The 21,732-nt window shown below is 39.2% G+C and overlaps 1 protein-coding gene across 1 annotated transcript in view; it reads left to right on the top strand.

Moving 5' to 3' along the window:
- Window positions 1–21,732, top strand: part of TSPAN2 (tetraspanin 2) — a 226,621-nt gene that overhangs the window by 183,953 nt on the left and 20,936 nt on the right. The window contains exons 4-7 of the mRNA XM_089668119.1: window positions 3,583–3,657; window positions 9,941–10,036; window positions 12,011–12,091; window positions 19,525–19,608. Of these exons, the coding sequence (XP_089524245.1) occupies window positions 3,583–3,657; window positions 9,941–10,036; window positions 12,011–12,091; window positions 19,525–19,608 (336 nt within the window). The remainder of the gene's footprint in view (window positions 1–3,582; window positions 3,658–9,940; window positions 10,037–12,010; window positions 12,092–19,524; window positions 19,609–21,732) is intronic.

The following is a 21,732-nucleotide window of genomic DNA, read 5'->3' on the forward strand; positions in this document are numbered from 1 at the left end:
ACAAATGTTATAAATTGAGTTGCAGTTCAAGGAGTAAAACAAGTATTTGATCCCCTATCAACCAACAATAATTCTTGCTCCCACAGACTGGCTATGTGCTCATGTGTTACACAGATTAGTCCTGACAATTTGGGAAGGTGCGCCTAACGACAGCTTGTTATGTGTATAAAAGATACCTGTCCACAGAATCTCTTTCTTCCATTCAATCCTCACTATCATGGGCAAATGACCAAAGAGCTGTCAAAGGACTTCAGGGACAAGATTTCAGACCTGCACAAAGCTGGAATGGGCTACAAGACCATCAGCAAGAAGCTTGGTGAGGGGGAGACAACTGTTGGAGCCTTATTCGCAAAAGGAAGAAATACATAATAACCACCAAATGCCCTTGATCTGGAGCTCCATGCAAGTTTTCACCTCATGGGGTAAGGATGAGCATGAGAAAAGTGAGGGAGGAGCTTATGAATGATTTCAATCTCTTTGATTGAAATCCTGCAGCACCCATGACGTCCCCCTCCTCAAGAAGGCACATGTACAGGCCGTCTGAAGTTTGGCAATGAACATCTAATTGATTCAGAAAAGGATTGGAAGAAAGTGCTTTGGTCAGGTGAGACCAAAATTGAGCTCTCCACTGTCTCTCTACTAAGGTAAAGGCTGACTTTGCCACCTTGAGGGGACAATGTACAGGGCCATGTATTGTAAAATCTTGGATGAGAACCTTCTTCCCTCCAGAACACTGAAGATGGGTTGTGGATGGGTCTTCCAGCATGACAATAACCCAAAACATACCGCCAATGCAAAAAAGGAGTGGCTCAAGAAGAAGCACATTAGGTCATGGAGTGGACTAACCAGTCTCCAGACCTTAATCCTATAGAATATGTACATGGAGGGAGCTGAAACTTCTAAGTTGCCAGGCGTCAGCCAAAAAACCTTAAGGATTTAGAGATCTGTAAAGAAGAATGGACCAAAATCCCTCCTGAGATATGTGCAGACCTTGTAACCAACTACAAGAAACATCTTACCTCTGTGCTTGCCAACAAGGGTTTCTCTACCAAGTACTGGTGACTAAGTCATGTTTTGCTTGGGGATCAAATACTTATTTAACTCACTGAACTGCAACTCCATTTATAACATTTGTATCATGTGTTTTTTTCTGAATTTTTGGTTGATACTCTGTCTCTATCATTTAAAATACACCTATGATAAAAATGAAAGACCCTTCACTTCTTTGTAAGTGGGCAAACTTACAAAATCTGCACAGGATCAAATAATTATGTTCCCTACTGTACTTATAGTGGGCTGAGCCTCCCTTTGCACTCAAATCAGCATCAGTCTTTCATGGCATGGATTCTACAATACTTCACTATTTCTTTGAGATTCTGGTTGACATGATTACATCATACAATTTCTGTTGTTAGCTGAATATTCATATTGCAAATCTTCCATTTTAGGACATCCCAAATGTGTTAACTACCATTTGTGTTCCTCAGGAGATATCCGGATTCATTAAGGCAGTGGCCTCCAAACTGCAGCCCTGGGGCCGGATGCGGCCCTTTCCTGGCCTATATCTGGCCCTTGTAGAATTATTCCTGCTACTGACACCAACAATGAGGCATAATTTCTGCAACTGACACAAATAGTGGGGCACTATTCCTTCCACTGACAACAATGGGGCATAATTCCTTCCACTGATAACTATTTCTCCCCCTAATACCAACAATCGGACATTGTTTACTCCCACTGGGCACAATCCTGCTCCCCTAAAGTCTAAAGGACAGTAAACTGGTCCTTTCTTTATAAAGTTTGGAGACCCCTGCATTAGACCATACTCCGTATTTCCAGTCTTTACATGTTTGGTTTTGTTGAGTTTGTACCCACATTTGTCTTAGCTTTTTGTTCTTGGTTGACAAGAGTAGAAACTGACATGGTCTTCTGCTCTTGTAGCGTATCGGCCTCCAGGTTCTATGTGCTGTGCATTCTGAGATGATTTTCTACTCATCACAGTTGCAAAAACTAAGGTTTTCTGAGTTACCATAGCCTTTCTTTCAGCTCCTGTGTGGCTATTCTTCTCTGACTTCTCTCATCAAGGTATTTCCATCCACAGACCTGCTTCTCCCTTTTTTTGGACTGTTCTGAGTAAACTACTGTATAGTGACAATTATGTTTCAGCATACAGTAGTTTAATAAATTGCTTGATGAGTGTATATGTCAATTTCTTACCTGCTAATGCGTGGTACACACCATCATTTTTTTTGTTCATCCCAGCACAATGAACAAAGAAAAATTAAGAGCTCGGAAGGAGCTCGCTGTACTTTCGATCTAATGGTAGTACAGCAATCTCTCCGCCAGAGCACACCGGTCTGCACTGGCAGCCATTGGCTGCCAACACTGATCGGATGACAATTGGATGCTGGTTCTCCAGCATGACCATTTGTCAGAAGCCCACAGTTTGGTCAGCTTCTGTCAGACAGGCTGGTGTGTACACGGGCCGATTGTTGGATTCTTTCTGTTGAACCGGACTATATTCAGCCGTGTGTACAGGGCTTTAGGATCAGCATGCTTCTTCCACTGTAGCACATCTGATTGGCTCCATCACTGAACAATGCTGCACATTACACTGCAGAAGGCTGATGTCAGGTCAAATTCAGGTACTTAACCTGCATTTAAAGGATCCATTTCATGATGAAATAATGAATATAAAGCTGTTTTAATTTGTAATTGTATATCTGCTGGAATTCAGATTAATAGTGTATGTATAGTCAAAACTTTTTTATTTTTAGTTTTGAATAGAATTGGGAATAGTTAAACCCTTGTCAGTGTATTGATTGCTGATGCAACAGGAAGTGACAGAGTCACTACAGAATAGGAGGAATCTCCCTCTGCTGCTACTATGGAGCAGCAGTCTTCTGGATCCAGGTCATGACATGACCGGCCTGTCTATACACCTCGCCCAATCAGAGAATGCCTTGCATTCCTTGAGAAAAATACAAGACTTTCTGTATATGGCAGCAGTACTGAGCGAGTATCTCTCTATTTTTACCATACAGAGTGCAGCCACTCATCACTGGACTCGGAAGCCTGCTGCTGTCACTGTAGTAGTGGTGACTATTACAGTGACTTCTATCTTCTACAGGGATCTTTCAGGTGTGAGATATGCATACTTACATTAGTCCAAGTTGGACCAATGTAACTAAGAAAGAAAAATCATACCTAACCTTCAACTTTAATATTTTGGATGCTTAGGAAGAGAGAAGGGTATTGTCAAAGTGATACATCTGAATGGTTGATTTAATGTTGTATACTGTGAGTTTTAAGAGAGGCCTCTGTACTCAAAAAAAAAGCCTACATTATAAGATATTTTAACTATGCATGTATAATCTATAGTATTTGTTTCAATTATACCATGGTAAATGTATTATTATGTACCATGTAAGATATTTGCTTCTGCTATGTGGAAGAAAACAGCCAACTTACCATACATAAGCATTTTTTTTTACTGGACTACAAATGATAGAAAATAATAAACCTTTAGATGGAGATGGAGACATTGTGGATTTGACTTAATGTAATTTTCATCTCTTTCAGTTTTTTGCCTGCTTACTTGTCATTTTTGCTGCAGAAGTCACAGCAGGAGTATTTGCATTTTTGGGCAAACAACAGGTAATAACAATATTTACTCTCATCATACAATTTGATCTGTAACAACAAATTTTCTTTCTCGTTTATTGAGGGACACAGAAAGTTTTTAACCTTTGGGTTATACTGCTTTCTCCAAGAGGATTGGACAATAGCAAACAAGAAAACTGTAAGCCAGCCCAGGATAACCCCTCTCACTACAAGCATGCTTCAGTTTTTTTATTTTCTCCCATGAGGACGGACATCTTTTTGCAGTTCTGCTATGTTAAAAACTAACTTATTTTTGCTAGCACTTTTTCTTTCCTCAATTCTTTCCTGAATCAATACCCCTCTTTATTTGGCACTGGATCTTTGTCTCTTCAGTTGCAGCTATGTGGCATGGTCTTCCTCGGGGTTGCTTTTGGAGTACTATGTATAGACCCACTGGACTGGTCGATGCAGAGATAGCCATAGGGTGACCTTTGGATGCTGAGTTTCATGTGAGGCACTTTCCAGACTCTGTTCTGGTAAAATTGCCTCAGCATTTTTCCTGTTTCTGAAGATTCACCTAGTGGGTAGGATGGGACTTACCTCACTTGTTTAGTCCATGAGTACCATAATTTCCTAATCCTGCTGGTTTTTGCCACATAAGGGGTTAATGCTGTGGGATTAGGCATTGGCATCATCCACTAGGTTAAGTGCCATGCACTCAGTGCTCTCTTTCCCACCATATAATATTGAGGAAGCATATCCTTGCTGCTGTTCCCAGCTGCAAAAAGCCACAAGGAACTCAAGTCTTTGACCTGTCCCTGTTGAACACCTACAGTGATTTGGGTCACCTTCAGCTATCCAATTATCAGGTGCTGCCAGCTGCCCAGGTTTTCTGTGTACTTGAGTCCTTGCCTCATACCTTGAGCCTACATATTGTCTTACCACCACATAGTTGCAACAACATGCTTCTACTAATGTCTCCAGGGCTGCTTGCAGTGCAACATCTGATGCAGCTGATGAGTGAAGCCTAGGGTCATGTTCTCCACATTTGGAGTCATTCCATCCTCAGAGTTCCTTTTTAACTTTGATGGGTGAGGCTGGGCCCTCTCGCTATTTCGAAGACCATACCATCTTTTCATTCCATCATATCTAGTCAGCCACACCTTCATTCAAGTTTTTGGTATCAATGATCAGGTTCCACCATTTCCTGTAAAGGCACACTCCACTGTACTCAGTCTGTGAGCAATTCTTGGGCTTTTCTGCCTCAAGCATCTGTTTCCCAGATTTGCATGGCTGCCACCTGGTCCTTTGTTTACATGTTCTTTAAGATCTACCAGGTGGATATTTCAGCCAAATCTGATGCCAACTTTGGGCCCTTTAAGCTGTAAGTAATCCCTGGTTGTCTAGTGTGTTCTTGGGCTTGTTAGCATTTTTTTTTTTTTGCTGTGTTGTTAATTCCTCACTTAGACTGCTTTTGGACTTCCCAATGGTCTAAAAAATCCTGTGTCCTCAATGCATACTGTAAGAAAAAAAAATTGAGGTATACTGGTAGTAGGAAGAGTTATCCTGAGCTGGCCTACAGTTTTTTAGTTAGCTAATGTCCAATCCTCCTGCAGACAACCGTTTAACTTGAAGGCTCAAGATTTTCTGTGCCCCTCAATGAAAAAAAGAATTTTGGTGGGTACAAAACTCCTATTATTTCAGTGCACTTTTATTTTAACAGGACATCATACATCTTAATGTAAACCTGAAAACCACAATGTAGCTTAGCCACATGTATCTGTTCAAACTTTCCGTAACCATGATGTAGCTAAAATTATACTGACAGTTCAGCACATGTTCAGCTTAGTGGTTATCCTGCTTTTGGCAGGCACTCCTATATAGGTACACGCTACACTCCTGTAATATTTTGGTGGGGGTTTCCCCAGATCCCTGATGTTGCTGGATTGTGGCTTTCTACCACTGACACAAAGGATAGCACTGTTAATGTTGATAATGAATTTCACTGAGCATTATTAAGGTCATATGTACTTTTTCTTAAAATAGGTTGTTGCTGATTATTGGAAAAGCGTGGTGGGGAGAGACAAGAGAATAGAGAATTGGTAGTGTACAGTAGTGGGCTACAGTGAGCAGCAGCACAGACGCTATAAGAAAAAAACACTATTATCATTCATTCCTGAGATCCTTCTCAGCATTCAACAAAAGTGTTAGGGAGAATCCTGTGTCCTCACTATCATATACAAAAATGTCTGGAACAGGGAAGTTAGAGGCAGGGACAGGGCAAAGAGTGTCACCTCTGTAGGAGACAAGAGCAACTCTCAGAAGTAAGCTCTCATCCTCAGAATGGCAAGCCAATGCAGAGAGTTTGGGACTGGGAGTAAAAGGACAATAGGTTAGGAAAGACATGTTATACATTAGCAAAGTGTACCTGCTAGGGGAATAATCCATCCAGAACATACAGAAGTGATAGTGGACTTTATAACTTTTTGTGGGAGTCAGGGAAACTGGGTAAGAGTAGAAACGGGGCTCCAGTTTGGAAGAAGGGATGGATGTGGGGCAGTAGAGATGACAACAGGGACATCCAAAGAGCAGGGTGTCCAGGTACAGTGACCCATCAGAAGTATCAGGTAGCAGCTGCTTGCAGCAGACCAATAGTGGGTGTGCTCAGTGAAGTCATGCATTGCCACTAATTGCCACAAAAATGAATCTGCCATTTTTTGTTGCTGGCAGCAATATGTGAGTGTGCACCCTGTGCTTGGCAAAGGGTAGGTCGAGTGAGACTGAGGGATATTTGGGCACAATATCTCTTATTGCCCATATGCAGCCTTTATGAATTTTCACCTGTTCCTCCAGAATCCTTAAGTTGCCTCTACAGTTACTATTATGTAAGCATGAATATCCCAGAACTGCCAGTAGGTTTCACCCCTTCTATTTTAAAGACTTCTAACTTTGTATCCTAGGAGTTTTTTCTAAGTTTGAATGAGTGGTCGATTTTGATTGCGCACCTATGCCTACTGCCTTTGTGACCTTGCCGCCCTATGACCCCTGCAACCTACCAGGCCTAAAAGCTCAGAAAAGTATTAGTTTTCCTGACATTTCTGGAATAAGTGTCTTAGACAATTTTTTTCCCCAGAAATAAAGAACATACATGTTTTCTAGGAGTTTCTTCTTTTTTTTTTTTTTTTTTTAATAATTTCCCCAAATTGTATTTCAATTTTTTTCCAGCATCTTGTCAGTCAGGACTTTCAGAAGCTTCCCAGGCTGTTTTGCACAATGTCGCATCATTTCTTGGTTTGTGTTAAACTGTGATAACCTTCTGAGATCTATCTAAGCTGCATAACTTCCCGAACAACTTAGGCCAATGCAAACATGGGGCTGGACACGGCTTATTTATGTACTTAGGAAGATACTTAGGAAAAGAATGTTTATTCATTTTTCTAATCATTAATGGGGTCAAATTGTTGTATGAATTTTCTCATCACTGCGGTTGAAATTAAAGGAGCAAGATGGGAAACAATTCTTGAACAAATTCATTTCTAATGGTGTGTGTGGTTTTCGTTCAGTAAAGTCCATTCATTCCAACATTGAATGTCAAAAGCAACAAAGTTTTTCAAACGACATTGAATGTTCTGGGAATTTTCAGACAAATTTTCCTAAGACTTTTCTAACAATTTTTGTTAGAAAATCTATCTATCTATGGCCAGCTTAACCGGTTCTCCACCACCCTATAGCAGAATCATATATATATATATATATATATATATATATATATATATATATATTTATATACATACTGTACGTGATTTTGCATTTCCGGGTAGGGGGCACGCGACACCATTGGCGGCTACAAATGTCGAGCACCTGGTCCCGGACGGACTTGGAACCCAGTGATCGCCGAGGAACAGTGAAAGGGGAGAGGTCTGTGTGTAAATAACACGGATCTCTCCCCTGTCAGCACCAACATGCTGCTTTGTATTGCTCTGCATAGCAGAGCAATACAAAGCAGCATGTTTCCCTAGTAAAACACACACAGCACACACAGTAAAACAGCACGTAGCACACGGTTAACTTTTTAATCGCTCCAGATGTTAACCCCTACCTGCCCAGTGTCATTAGTACAGTGTCAGTGCTTTTTATTAGCACTGATCACTGTATTAGTGTTATTGGGATGTCAGTGACAGTTAGTCAGTTCCTCCCCAGTGTCACAATGCCTGCCGCAGTCCCACAGTCCCACTGTAAGTCGCTGATCGCTGCCATTACTAGTATAAAAAAAAAAAAGAAGAAATTCCAGTATATATATCGCCATTTGTAGACACTATAACTTTCATGTAAACTAATTAATTTACATGTAGTAGGATTTTTTTTAGCAAAGACATGTAGCAGAATACATTTTGGCATAAACTTGTAAAATAATGTAATTTTTTCATTTTTTTTTACTGGATATGTTTTGAAGCAAAAAGTCAAAAATATAATTTTTTTTCAAAATAGTCAGTCTTTTTTGTTTATAGTGCAAGAAATAAAAAACACAGAGGTGATCAAATACCACCAAAAGAAAGCTCTATTTGTGGGAAGAAAAGGAGATACATTTCATTTGGGTGCAGCGTTACATAACCTGCAATTGTCAGTTAAACAAAAAATGGCCTGGTTAGGAAGGGGGGTAAATCCTCTGGAGGGCAAGTGGTTAAAAGCTTCACTTTAGGCTGGATTTACCCTGTTATTCTGCCTGTTAACTCTGTTGTGTTCGGGCAGCCTATGCATTTTAATGGACTGCCTAAAAGACCTGGTGCATTCGCTATTTATTATAACACAAGTGTGCTGCTGCATGTTGTGGTTCACTGCAACACAAGTGCACTGGGGTGACTCTGAGAATGAATGGCGTTACAGCGTACCAACACGCGTATTATGGGTTGCGGTAACACGAAAGACAATACGCACATTAACGGAAAGCAGCAGTATAAGGATTTGTGTTCCCCAGTCTGGAGCACAACACAGTAAGGCTAGTTGCAGTTGATGAGTTTTTCTAGTGCATTTTGTGTTTTTGAACATGCCTTTTTTACACTTTTTTATGCGTTTTGTGGTTGCTGGAGTTTTTATTGGCTAATAGGAAAGTATGACAGTTCTGTTCATATAGTGTGACTTTTATGTGACGTTGATGTGACTTTACACTCTTTGGCACTCTCTCTTTAACAAGTCACATCAAAGTTGCATCAAAGTAGTGCAGCAACCTTTATGTGTCCAAAGTCGCATGTTAGGTTTAAGGGCTAGGGTTAGGGTCAGGGGCGGACTGACAACTCATGGGGCCCCTGGGCAATAGGGGATCATGGGGCCCCTGTGTCCTTGCCAAAACTCAAAAAAGCCTATGAAAAAGGTACCAGGGGCAACTCATGGGGCCCCCTACTGACCCCGGGCCCACGGGCAGTGCCCGAGTTTCCAAATGGTCAGTCCGCCCCTGTTTAGGGTTAAGAGCTAGGGTTAGGGTAAAGGGCTAGGGTTGGGGTTAAATGTTATGGTTAAGGTTAGCCCTTAACCCTAACCCCAACATTTAACCCTAACCCAAGCCCTTAACCCTAACCCCAACATTTAACCCTAACCCAAGCCCTTAACCCCAACCCTAACATGCGACTTTGGACACATAAAAGTTCCTATACTACTTTGATGCAATTTTCATGCTACTTGAGTGCCAGATAGTGTAAAGTCACATCAAAGTCGCACTTCATGAACGAAGCTGTCTTACTTTCCTATTAGCAAAAAAAACAAAACACCAAGCGCATCAAAAACACAACATTGTGTTTTTGCTGCAGGTCCATTGAGGTCTATTACATGCAAAAGTCCCCGATCCTTTTCATAAAATGGACTTGCTGCAAAACAGACAGATGTGAACTAGATCCATAAGAAACCATGTTAAATGGACTGTAGTGCATTTCTGCAACTGGAAACCGCGCTGAAGTTCGCATAAGTGTGAACCTAGGATAAAATAATGTAGGCAAGATAAGTAAGAAAGATGAGGATGGTAGAAGAGATTTTTGGGATGAGAGGGTCATAATGTATTTCAAATCTATAGTTTATAGCTTGTAGTATAATCAAGTCATCAAATCTATGTCTCAGTTCCATTTAGCTGCTGTACAAGAAATCGTTAACTGCATTGTGAGTGCCTATTAGGTTGGTGATCATCTGTTCAGTATGCACTATGCATTTGATATTATCTGTTATTTTTCAAAATCGATAGTTTAACAAGTCATATCTTCACAATAGAACCATGTTCAGAACAGTCATTTCTAGAAATATAGCTAGCTGCTCCCCTATTTATTTGTGAAGTGTTTGTGTTTTCTTTCAACAGACAATTACAGATGCTCAGCAATTATACACTAAGGCCTATGAAGACTATATAAGAAAAGGAGGAGGAAATGAAACTCTGCAAGATTTTCACACATTTGTGAGTATAAAACGTATGTTTGTTATAGTGGGAAAATTAAGAATACCACATTTTGAAGATACGCATACTCTTGAAAATAACTACAGTAGATTAATTTGGTCTCAGAATTGACATACAGGCGTACCTCGGTTTACGAATTTAATGCGTTCTGCGGGACTTTTCGTATTGCAAACAATTTGTAAACTGAAACGCAGTTTCCCATAGGAATGCATTGAAAACCAAGTAATCCGTTCTGGAGGTCAGAAAAAATTAAAAAAAAAAAGTCTTTTATCTGTTTAAAACTCTTTAAAAAAAAGTGCACTTTAAAGACATAAATACTGTACAGGGACATGATTAGAAATCAATTAATAAATGTATTGAAAACCAATGAATCCATTCCGGAGGTCAGAAAAAAGTCATTAAAAGTCTTATCTGTTCAAAACTCTTTATAAAGTGCACTTTAAAGGCATAAAAACTGTAAAGGGACATGATTAAAACAAAATTCGTAAATGCATTGAAAACCAATTAATCCATTCCGGAGGTCAGTAAAAAGTAAAAAAAAGTCTTATCTGTTCAAAACTCTTTATAAAGTGCACTTTAAATGCATTGTACTGTACAGGGACATGATTAAAAAAAAACTAGTAAATGCATTGAAAACCAATTATTCTGTTCTTTTTGCAAAAAAAATTTGTAAACCAAAGCATTATTTTCAATGGATTTTCATTCGTAAACCGAAAATTACATTAACTGAGGCGTTCGTAAACCGAGGTATGCCTGTACTGTATTTTATACAACATACTGTACTTCTGTCGGTTACATTTCTGGAGAAATGGATCCTGCCTGTTCGAAAAATATGATTCTGTGGGAATAATCTATTAAAGCAGTAGAGGTTGTCCACTTGTATTGCCACTCAAGTGAAAGTTAGTATGTAAGGTGAAACCATGCTCATGTTGTGTTGAATGTCCAAATACGTGCTAGCAAAAAAAAAAACTGTTTTTCGCTTTCATTTCCCGCGCACGTGATTGGGTATTCAAGGCCTATTTACACTGGCCCAGTCCACTGTAGTGTATAATGTACATTGCATTTGGGAAACCTGTTTACTTTAATAGGTTGTCTGACACACCAAAGCAGACCAAAAAACATACATACAGCATTTTCAGCAGCTCACTGTGCAATGCAGGCACATGTGAAGGTGTTTTAGGTTGCCATTCAAAATGAATGACACCGTAATGCACCAATGCACATAATGCAGTAGTGTGCATTGCAGTAATTTAATTTTATGATTTTTATGGTAAATGATAATAAATTTCTTATTCTGATCCTGAGTGCCTTATCGCAGCACACTGATGTGAATTGACGCTCAAACTGAACACGGGTTCACCTTATTTACCAACATTCATTTTGCAAAGTAAACATTTTCTTTACTGATGCTACGTTTACATATATGCGGGTGCAGGAATGCATGTAAATCGCTAGCAACAGCACTCAAAATGCTATAACTCCTAATGGCACCCCCATGCACTGCAAAAACATGGTTCAGATTGGAAAACTCATGGTGCAGAAGCACCATGTAATTTCAGCGCGGCTATGTTTTAATAAATGTGCAGGGACCTTTTTCCTGAAAAAAACGCAGGCAAAGCAACCTATTCAAATGAACATTTGACATTTGCAATAGTTGAAAAAACACGCAAACAATGTAAAATATAAATATAGAAGCCTTTGGTATTAATTGGTCATACTAACTCTTAGGTGCGACCAACCAGAATTCTGCTGAAGTTGGGCCAATGAAAGGTTGATTCTGGTTGTTTGCTGTGGGTTGCTGAATATAACATATCATCATAGCAGTCTTTACTAAATAAGGCTGGATTCATCTATATCTAGCTAGCTAGGCCTGTAAAAAATGGAAACGTTCTATACCATCTGGTTGACAGCTTGGAAAGGCATTATTTCCAATAAAATTCCTTTGTTAATTTATTTTACGATGTATTTTTTTAGGCAAAATGCTGTGGAAATGAAGACCCCCAGAGTGCACAGCGTGTAAGCAGCTTGTGCTTAGAGGAGCATAAAGAATACAAGGTAGGATTTTTATGTACTGCAAGTCATACTGACTTCAGGTTGTACAGTATGTTACCAGTGGTGCTTTGGAAATTATCTGTGCTTTTAGGAATTACATAATCAGTGAAGTACTCTGGTCTAGCAGCCAGCAGGCCGGTGCTGTCAGTTTTTGGCACTGAAAACAAGTAAAACTCATATTTCTGTGTGATAATGTGGGGCAGCATAGTGGCTTAGAGTTTTTACCACTTCTGCCTTGTAGCACTGGGGTCATTGGTTTACATTTTAACCCTGACATATATTACATGGAATTTGCATGTTCTTCCTGTGCTTCTTTCAAAGACCTGCTGGTAGATTACTTAACTCCTGTCTAAAGTAGCCCTAGTATATGTATGAATTCATGTGAGATAGGTACCTTAAATTGAAATCTCCTTGAGGGCAGGGACCGATAAAAGTTATAAAGGCAAAAAAGCAGTAAAGCATGATCCAACTTTCTCCTACCGGGGAAAAAAGTATTTCCTGATCCCCTGAGAGGCAATCGGATATTCCTTGGATCAACTTGACCTATAAATGTTAGTATCCAGTTATATTCTGTGTATCCAAGAAAGAATCCAGGCCTTTTTTAAAGCAATCCACTGAGCTGGCCACAACCAACTCTTGAGGGAGTCTATTCCACATTTTCACAGTTCTTACTGTGAAGAAACCTTTCCGTATTTGGAGATTAAATATCTTTTCCTCCAGACGTAAAGAGTGCCCCCTTGTCCTCTGTGATGACCTCAGGGTGAATAACTCTACACCGAGTTCACTATATGAACCACTGATGTATTTATACATGGTGATCATATCCGCCCTTAATCTCCTCTTCTCAAGAGAGAATAAATTCAGTTCATCTAATCTTTCCTCATAGCTGAGCTCCATCATGCCTCTTATCAGTTTGGTTGCCCTTCTCTGTACTTTCTCTAATTCCCCAATGTTCTTTTTGTGAATTGTTGCCCAAAACTGAACTGCATATTCCAGATGAGTTATTACTAATGATTTGTACAGGGGTAAAACGATCTCTGTCTCTGTAGTCTAAACCTCTTTTAATACAAGAGAGGATTTTGCTCGCTTTAGAAACCGCAGCTTGGCATTGCATGCCATTATTAAGCTTGTGATCTAACAGAACATCCAGATCCTTCTCCATCATTGATTCCTCCAGTTGTACCCCCCCCCCCCAGTATGTATGATGCATGCATATTCTTAGCCCCCAAGTGCATAACCTTACATTTATCAACATTAAACCTCATTTGCCACATAGTTGCCCAATTAAACAGTGCATTGAGGTATGCAAAGGAGCATGATATCGGCTGGAGAGAGCACAATAATCTGGCAAAAAAGAAGTGTAAAAACATGGCTTAAATAGAAAGCTCATGGGAGGAGCAAAATGTTTGGGGTTCCCCAGACACAAGGTATAAGACACGATTATCCAAGGGTTCTGACAGGCTGTTATGCAGCATCTCAGGTGACTGAGCAAGAAGAGCCACTACTGAATGCAGCTGAGGCCATGAGTTCAGATCCTGGTCCCACTCTCCTCTCTGCAAAGCTTTATATGCACTGCTGCATTGTTTAGAAACCTCATGCTGACTTTTTTAAGCCACACCTACACATGTGTAGTATGGCCCCATAAAATTATATTGGGCTTGTAGATGGGTATACAAACTGCAAACGTGCATATAGATTGAAGAAGCCAACACAAGGTAAGCATCCAATGCAGCAGACCATGACAGAGGGATTAGTATAAATTTTGGGGGGAAGTGGATGCGTAAAAAGTAAAAGTAAAAGGTTTCTTTACTCCTTAAAGGATAAGTTCACCTTTTGGACAAAAATAATAAATGCTGATTTTGATTTTGCAGGAAAAAAATGTGTATTTATTATTTTTTGTCTGCAGGAGCCTGGAAAGTATTGCACCAACAATTAGTAGATTGCTTATGCCATGCAGGCCTCCTGCATACATGTCAGAATATCTGCTTGCCATATGAGATGTACGGTCAAGTAGATATTCTGAAGCTTCAATGAACTACCACAGTGTTCCCCCCGTACTATCTGCCAGAGGGAGGGGGGGCAGGCGCAGCTGCAGCTATTGGAACATGTTACATGTTCCACCATAAAAAATGGGTGGAACATGTAACATGTTCCCAAAGGTGAACTTATCCTTTAAAGAATATCCAAACCCAATGACAAAATTGTGATATTGCAAATCACCAGTCCTTATATGTGGTGGCTGCATTATTGTTCATTTTTCAGGAAGTGAACATTTTCAGCAAGCTCAGTAAAAAAAAAATTGTTGCTCTTGCCAAAATTTCCTGTAAGTTGAACTGGAAGCACAAATAATCTTATCTGCATTCCAAAGTGTCTTCTCCCTGTGTCATAGAGATAAATAATACTAGTTGTGGACAATAGAAAACAGAAGTTTATAGATCTGACTTTTTGCCAACCCTTTTGGTATTTACAGTATAAAGCTGTACATCAGAACTGAAAGTTGAACAGTGACAGTGGCTTTGGGTCCATAAGAAAGCCAATAAGGAATAATGTAATGGAAAGGTGTCAATGTATAGCTGCTAATAAAAATCATTCTTGAAAAAAATGTCCTCCACTAACATTTAAAGAAATAAACAGCCCTACAGAAAGGCTGTAAAGTAACGCTTTGAATTGAACCCAAGCAGAGTAGTTAATGGTACAAAAATTGCTTTATTGTGAATCTCGCAGAAAAAAATGTATGAAGCCATGCAAGGTGAAAAATACACATCAAAATAATAAAAACTTGAGCAATCCAGATTGCAGACGCCTAAAGCTGGTAAATGTACTCAGCATCATGGATACGCTCCATAAATTTAATCCATTATTCACAGAAGTGGAAAATACCACATATCTAGGTAAATTAATTATGATATGTCATTGTTAAATGAAAACATATGATCTTAATGGCGTATTGCTTGGGCAACAAAATGATATAAGTTCTGATCATCCAAAAAGTAAAATGATAGGATCATGCAAACCCCACAGAACAAAAAGTAATCATGTAGGCCCATGTGCAAGCATTATCAAATATGATGAAATATGGCACCATATAATCACAAGCGACAACAAAATTGACCATATGTTATACATATGACTAATAAGCCTGGTCCCATTGATGGATTACCATAGACTGACAATATATCATGTCTGTCATTTTGTAACCTGGTATAGAATAAAGCATAGCATTTGTATGAAATAGTACCAATCATCCCCAAGTAGAGAGGTAGTTTGATAGACAGGTACTAAATCCATACACCAATCTGCAATTCAAACTGACCAGCATGAATGAATATAAGTAATGAAGATCTACTGTAGTGGTAATATTGAAAATAAAATGTTGCAGGGATTGATCCTACAAATTTCACTAACATTTAGGTGTCCGTTTATGAACCAGCGGTAATAGATCGCTGCTCAGTTCTCCGGCATTCTCGGAGAACACAGTTCTCCTGTGAATGCAGTTTATGAAGCAGTTCTCCGAACGAAGGAAGAACGGTCTCCAAACGCTGGAGAACGGTCTACAAACGGTGGAAAACGACTGATTTTACTATAATCTCGCGAGATTACAGTAAAAGATCAGTTTACTAAACAGAGGTAAATTATCTCTGCTTAGTTTTCGGTCCCTCCGATTCTCCAGCTCTGGGCTGGAGAATCTGGAGGGAGAACACAGATCTCCAGAGAAGGGCTGAACATATTCTCCTGGGTGTTATAAACTGTGAATGACCAGAGAATAGCTGTGATCCTCTGAATCTCAGCTATTCTGTGTGTCATAAACAGACACCATAGTCCTTAATGGTGGTATGGAAAGTCAAATGTTGCAGGAATTGACCCTGTAAGTTTCATGGACACTTAGGCCTTAAGTGTCTGTGAAACTTAGGGTGTCACTGCTGGAAAAAGCCCTTTGTTACCTCCAGGTAACACTCTATGAAAGGAGGAAGAGGAGTTCACTGCCTTTTCACACATGAATTGGACATTTAAATGTTAACGGTGAGAACCTTGGAAGAAGGACTTATAGTATGAACTTTCTACGCACTGTGATAAGGCTTTTGTTATAATACATATTTGGACGCTGGGTTCTTGTTCATATTATAGCTTCCTGGGGGGAAGTAATATCCTGGCGACCGGGGATTTCTATTCTTTTTAAAATTTTATTTAAGTTGTACATTTTGTACATATTTGGAGATTGGTGATTGAGGCTTTTCCTGGGTGTGGATTCAGCATACAGTGCAAAATAATCAGCCGTTAACGGCTAAAATTTTAGATGATTTCTAGCAAACTTTTGGCAAACAATACACTTTACTGAACTTCTAATATGTGGAAAACATTTTAAAAATAGAATAAGCATTAGGTACAGATGAAAACATATTTGAAATGTTGATAATAAATAAATGCGATTAGCATATAGAAAGTGTGTTAAAATGATCTTTGGTGAAGAAAAAAAAAAAAAAGACGGGTCAGGTGAATCCCTTTTCTGACCAGTGTGTTGATCCAGCTTTTTACCCCTTTGTTGCTCTATTTGGGAGGAGGGGAGGAAAGGAATGTGATCTGTCACTTTGAACTGTACAGTATGATTTGAGCTGTCACATTGAACTATTTTACTCAGCTGTTGTGGTCAGATTTAGGCTGGAGATTAAAAGGACCAGTGGCACATGCAGCTAGTGCTGGTATTTTCAGTTCACATCAGACCTCTTAGTATGCTTTAACTAGAAACTATTTGTCTTTGTGTAAAGTGCTACAGTCAGGTCTATAGTATTTATTTACCCATCATTTTGCCCACTGTACACCTAAATGATTAAGCCTTTTTGTAAATCTCTGTGCCTTATGCCACATGATTATTATAGTAAAATTAATGGATGGATCACTTAGTGTTTCTCTCATCATTTACTAATATACTTTCAGACCTGCTCCTGAGTTTTGCCCTGCCCAGCACCCCATAGTTTTGTAAGTAATAAATATCCTGACCACATCAGTCTTCTGCTGTGCATGTGTGACACTTGGCTCATTGAATCCAATGGCAGGTCTATGGCCCCAGAAGGAATATGGCTCTAGTCATAAGAATGAATTAGCTAAACACTGAGTGTACTATTTTGCTGGACATAGCCAGGACTTCTTTTTGAAAAGGCTATGTGGTGCTGAGCTGTGCTGGAGGTTAGTCTTTTGGTAGGCAGTTGCCACTCAGAGAGAGGTGGGGAAGCTTTTAAAGGACTACTTTACTAACAGTGAAGGTCTCCTTCAATAAAAGAATATGTTATTAGAAGCAGCATGGGATCTGATTTACATGCAGAACTACTTTTCACCTAACAGGAGAAGAAAATATATATTTCTAAGATATAAAGAACATTTGTTGGCTTGGTATTGCCTTATTATTTTCTATTGTGGAAATTTGTCCTGAGACCCCTGATCATTTATCCCTGTATCCTGTCAATCCAGGACAAGTAATGTGGAGAACTGGGGTCACTTATATATTCTTTGTATGATTTATAATTATTTCAGTGGGCCTGCTTAATGCCATTAACCTCCCTGGCAGTATTCCCTAGTGTAGCTCGGGGTAAGGTTTCAGTACCACAAGCGGTAACCCCGAGCTACACGCGGGCTTACCATGCAGCGCTGCTCCGCGATCCCTCGATCACTTACCTTGTCCTGCACTCCCGCGATGTCCCTCCTGCAGTGTCCCCGGCAATGTAATCTGGTGGATGCCGGCATCTCTCATCTGGGTTCCGTCCCCTGCGAGCGTCGGGATGTACAGGGGACGGAACGGCGGGAAATTTGAAAATGACAAAAAGTGACATTCACTAAAATCAGTAAAATCACATAGTAAAACATTACTGTAGCAAACCATTTCACATACATTTTGTCCCTAGTGCTTTGTCCTGTGCCCTGCCTGCATATTTACTGTTCTTTCTGCCTGGAAACTGAGAAATGTCCATGGCGTCCAAAAAACGTTGCTTTATGTCAAAAGCGGCTTTAGACCAGCTAGAATACAGTGATAGTAAATTAGAACCACTTGCAGAATTGAGTGATAATGATTCATGGGGCAATTCGTCATCAGACACTGAAAACGATTTTGTGACTTTGTTCAGTGATGTGCAAACTTGGAGCTATTTTTCAAATTTCAGTGTTTTTGGTTCGATTATATAATTGAATTAAATTATATAATTGAATTAAATTTATTATTATTATATTATTATTTTTTTTATGATTATTTATTAAATTATAATTTATGATTTCGTGTTTCAAGTTTTAACATACCCGGGATGTTTACTAGACTCTTGTTCGGACAGGCCTACAATAAAAAAAAAACATATTTCCATGCAAAAAAATGTACCACTTTGAGCAGAGAAATATGGACATAATCAGACCGCTAGGGAGGTTAAAGCACAAAAAGGATCTAGTTGGGGCTTTTTTTACCTGTCACCTTGCCCATCTAGAGAAAAATGACAGTGTCTGTATAAAGCTCACTCCCAACCTGCTGCTTAATCCCTCACCACTACAGAGCTCAAGCCTAGTGGCCAATCACATGACATAATGTGCTCCCTCTGGGTACCAACACAATTCAACCCTGGTATTTTGGTGATGGCTGTGACAGAGTAAAGAGCAGCGGAGAAAGAGTGGAGAGGTGAGTATCAGTGGGTTGGGGAAGCAGTTTGCAGCTTGAATGGGCAAAGTGACAGTGGGGTTGATTTACTAAAACTGGAGAATGCAATATCTGGTGCAGCTGTGTATGGTATCCAATCAGCTTCTAACTTCAGCTTGTTCAATTAAGCTTTGACAATAAACCTGGAAGCTGACTGGTTTCTTTGCAGAGCTTCACCAGATTTTGCTCTCTCCAGTTTTAGTAAATAAACCCCAATGTCTCCTCTATTGTATGGAACATGCCCTTCATCTGCTAAGCTGTAAACTGCAGCAGCCTTTGGGGGTGTAAAGACTGTGGTTTTAGCCTGGATCTTAAAATCACTGGCTTTTAGCTGGACACCACTGAATTTAATGAATTTGAATTAGCATTATCCTAAGTAAACAATAAAAAGCTAAACTGAAAGGCCCCCAAGCTGTGTGCTGAGCTAATATCGATTAAAGGCAAAAGGGCTATATACTCTTCTAAATTTTGGAAAAAGGGACAAAAAGAATTAAAGGTCTTAAAGCCCATCTCCAGCCAAACCTTTTTTCTAATTTTGGGTACAGTAAGGTAGAGTAAATACTACCACTTATCGACATTCCTCAAATTGTGCTACAGATGTACACTGTGGTCCTCAAGGCCAAATATATGCCTAGTGTTATTCGAAAAAAAGCCATTGGTCATTACAATAGTGGCAAGCCATTTAAACTTTGTATTTTTTTTATATTGCTAACAATGATACAGTTTTGTATCTCCGGTATTAATAAGTTTTATATCTGACATTTTGTAGAACTGTTTGGAAGAGATTGCAAAGGTGCTACATCACAGTTTTCAAATAGTTGGAATTCTTGCGGTTGCCACAGCCGGAATAACTGTAAGTACTTCATACACAACATACGGTATATGATCTTTGATTTAGAAATAAAAACATTTCTGGGCTCACAGGCCCTGCAGCTCTGCACAAGTGCAAACCAACTGCAACATAAATTCATTCCACCAGCTTGAGGGAATAAAAATAATGTATTTTTATAGCAATGACAATGAAAAGAGATAGTAGCATGAACCAGTATTAAACAACCTTTGCCAATACGTATTGTAATATAAATGTCTTGGCAAGAAAATTCTATCAGTAATGTTTTTAAGATACATTTGAAGACTAAAGAAGAATCCAAACTAGGACACTATCATCTACTTTTAACATCACAGGAAAGTATTTATTAACATTAGTGGTAGCAGAGGAAATGCTAATAATGAAGTTGATTGTCCTGTTAAATAACGATATTATAACTGAGAATGTAGTGCTTTGGAGGATTTCCTAGAACTTTCTCTTTTGCAGTCCCTAAACTCTAAATCAAGCTGCACCACCTCAGACATGAGGCATATATCTAACTCTAACTTTTTTAACATGTTACACCCATATTTTGAGTGTAACATGTCACATGGTACAAATGTCTCCCACTTCCCCCCAGCAAACTACAGAACTAAGCTAGAATTCTTCTTGGAATTCTTTGTAGTGGAGGTAAAAGTGGGTGCCAATGGTGGAAGGGAATTCCACATCCTTACTGCTCTAAGAGTAAAGGACCCCTTACATGGTTTAAAGTCCAAAGCTGGATACACACCCTGAGTTTTTTCTTGTTCAATCAGTGGGCTGAATGTTAAAAACAAAACAAAAAAAAAACCTCAGAGATTCCTGCATCCACACTAACGATGTAGATGTAGAGATCTTTCCCATTGCACTATTGTCTTCTAACTACAGGGTCCTCCCCCGTCTTCCTGTCAGATTACACTGATCAACGATGCAGCCATTGACAGATCAAATTCTGGTTTTCCAGCAGAACCGTTCGACAGAAGCTAGTCTAACTCTGGCTTCACTTGAACCTAGTGGGCTGCACATGGATTTATATTCAGCTAGTTCCTGCTAAAGCAGCCAAATTTTGATACATTATGTATATACAGTATATATGTATTATATGTATTTTTAATTCATTATTACCGAAATACAATCATTCTGATTTCCCATTTGTAGTCAGCTAGTCTGTCTTTTAGTGATGGAAACAAAATGTAAATCATTTTTGTGAGAGTTTGCCTGTGGGCAGTGTTCCTACAAGATGTTTAATGTTGTTATGTAACATTCATATGTGAGATACACAGATCACTGTTCTGTGATTTTCAAAGGCTTGCTACTTTCAGCGTATTCAATTTAATAACGCTGTATATTTTTACCAATGCTGTTCATTCATCCATAGCAACCTATATCTAAATAATACAAACAACTCAGATATTCTGATAATCCTGCATCATTAAAGTGGGACAGGAACATTTTTGAGATCTCAATTGTACTCTTCACATATTGTATTTGTATTACCTTACCCAAATGGCTGCAAACCTCCTCTGTGTTCAACAATTATCTATAAATAATAATAAAATAATAAATAAATGACAAGAGAAAAATGGCTACCAAGGTTCTTTAGTAACATCTATTTCCCCATCACTGGACAATGAAGGAGCAGCAGCACACCAGTGTGGTCATTCCTGTGCTTTCTTCTCTCCTGCAAGCCTGTAAATATGTTTGACTAATAATAAACACTGTGCAAGTGGCTAAAACTCTGAATGGGACTGATTGCTGTACCTTCCTTCCTCTTCCAGTGTGAATGCTGCTGTGTAGGTGTTACATAAAACTAATGAAAAGCTAGGTTAAATTTTTCATACTAGCTGTAAGTAAAAATTCCGAAGGCACACATGGCCTGGATTGTAGGTTGCTTTATAAATTATTTGCATGGAGTTTTGCTTTATACAAATAATTGGTAAAAACAACATTGTAAAATTGCAATTTTGGTGGATGCAATAGTTTCATTTTTCAGGAACAGAACTTTTTCAGCAAGCTCAGAAAACATCTGTTGATCTTGCCAGCATTTTCTCTGAGCTGATCCGGAAGCACAAGTAATCTTATCTGCATTTCAAACTCTCTTCTGCAAACTACTAATTCCGTCCTCCTCAC

The sequence above is a fragment of the Staurois parvus genome, unplaced genomic scaffold (assembly GCF_062004578.1).
Source record: "Staurois parvus isolate SC_StPar_1 unplaced genomic scaffold, SC_StPar_1.0 ptg000056l, whole genome shotgun sequence".
Lineage (NCBI taxonomy): Eukaryota > Metazoa > Chordata > Amphibia > Anura > Ranidae > Staurois > Staurois parvus.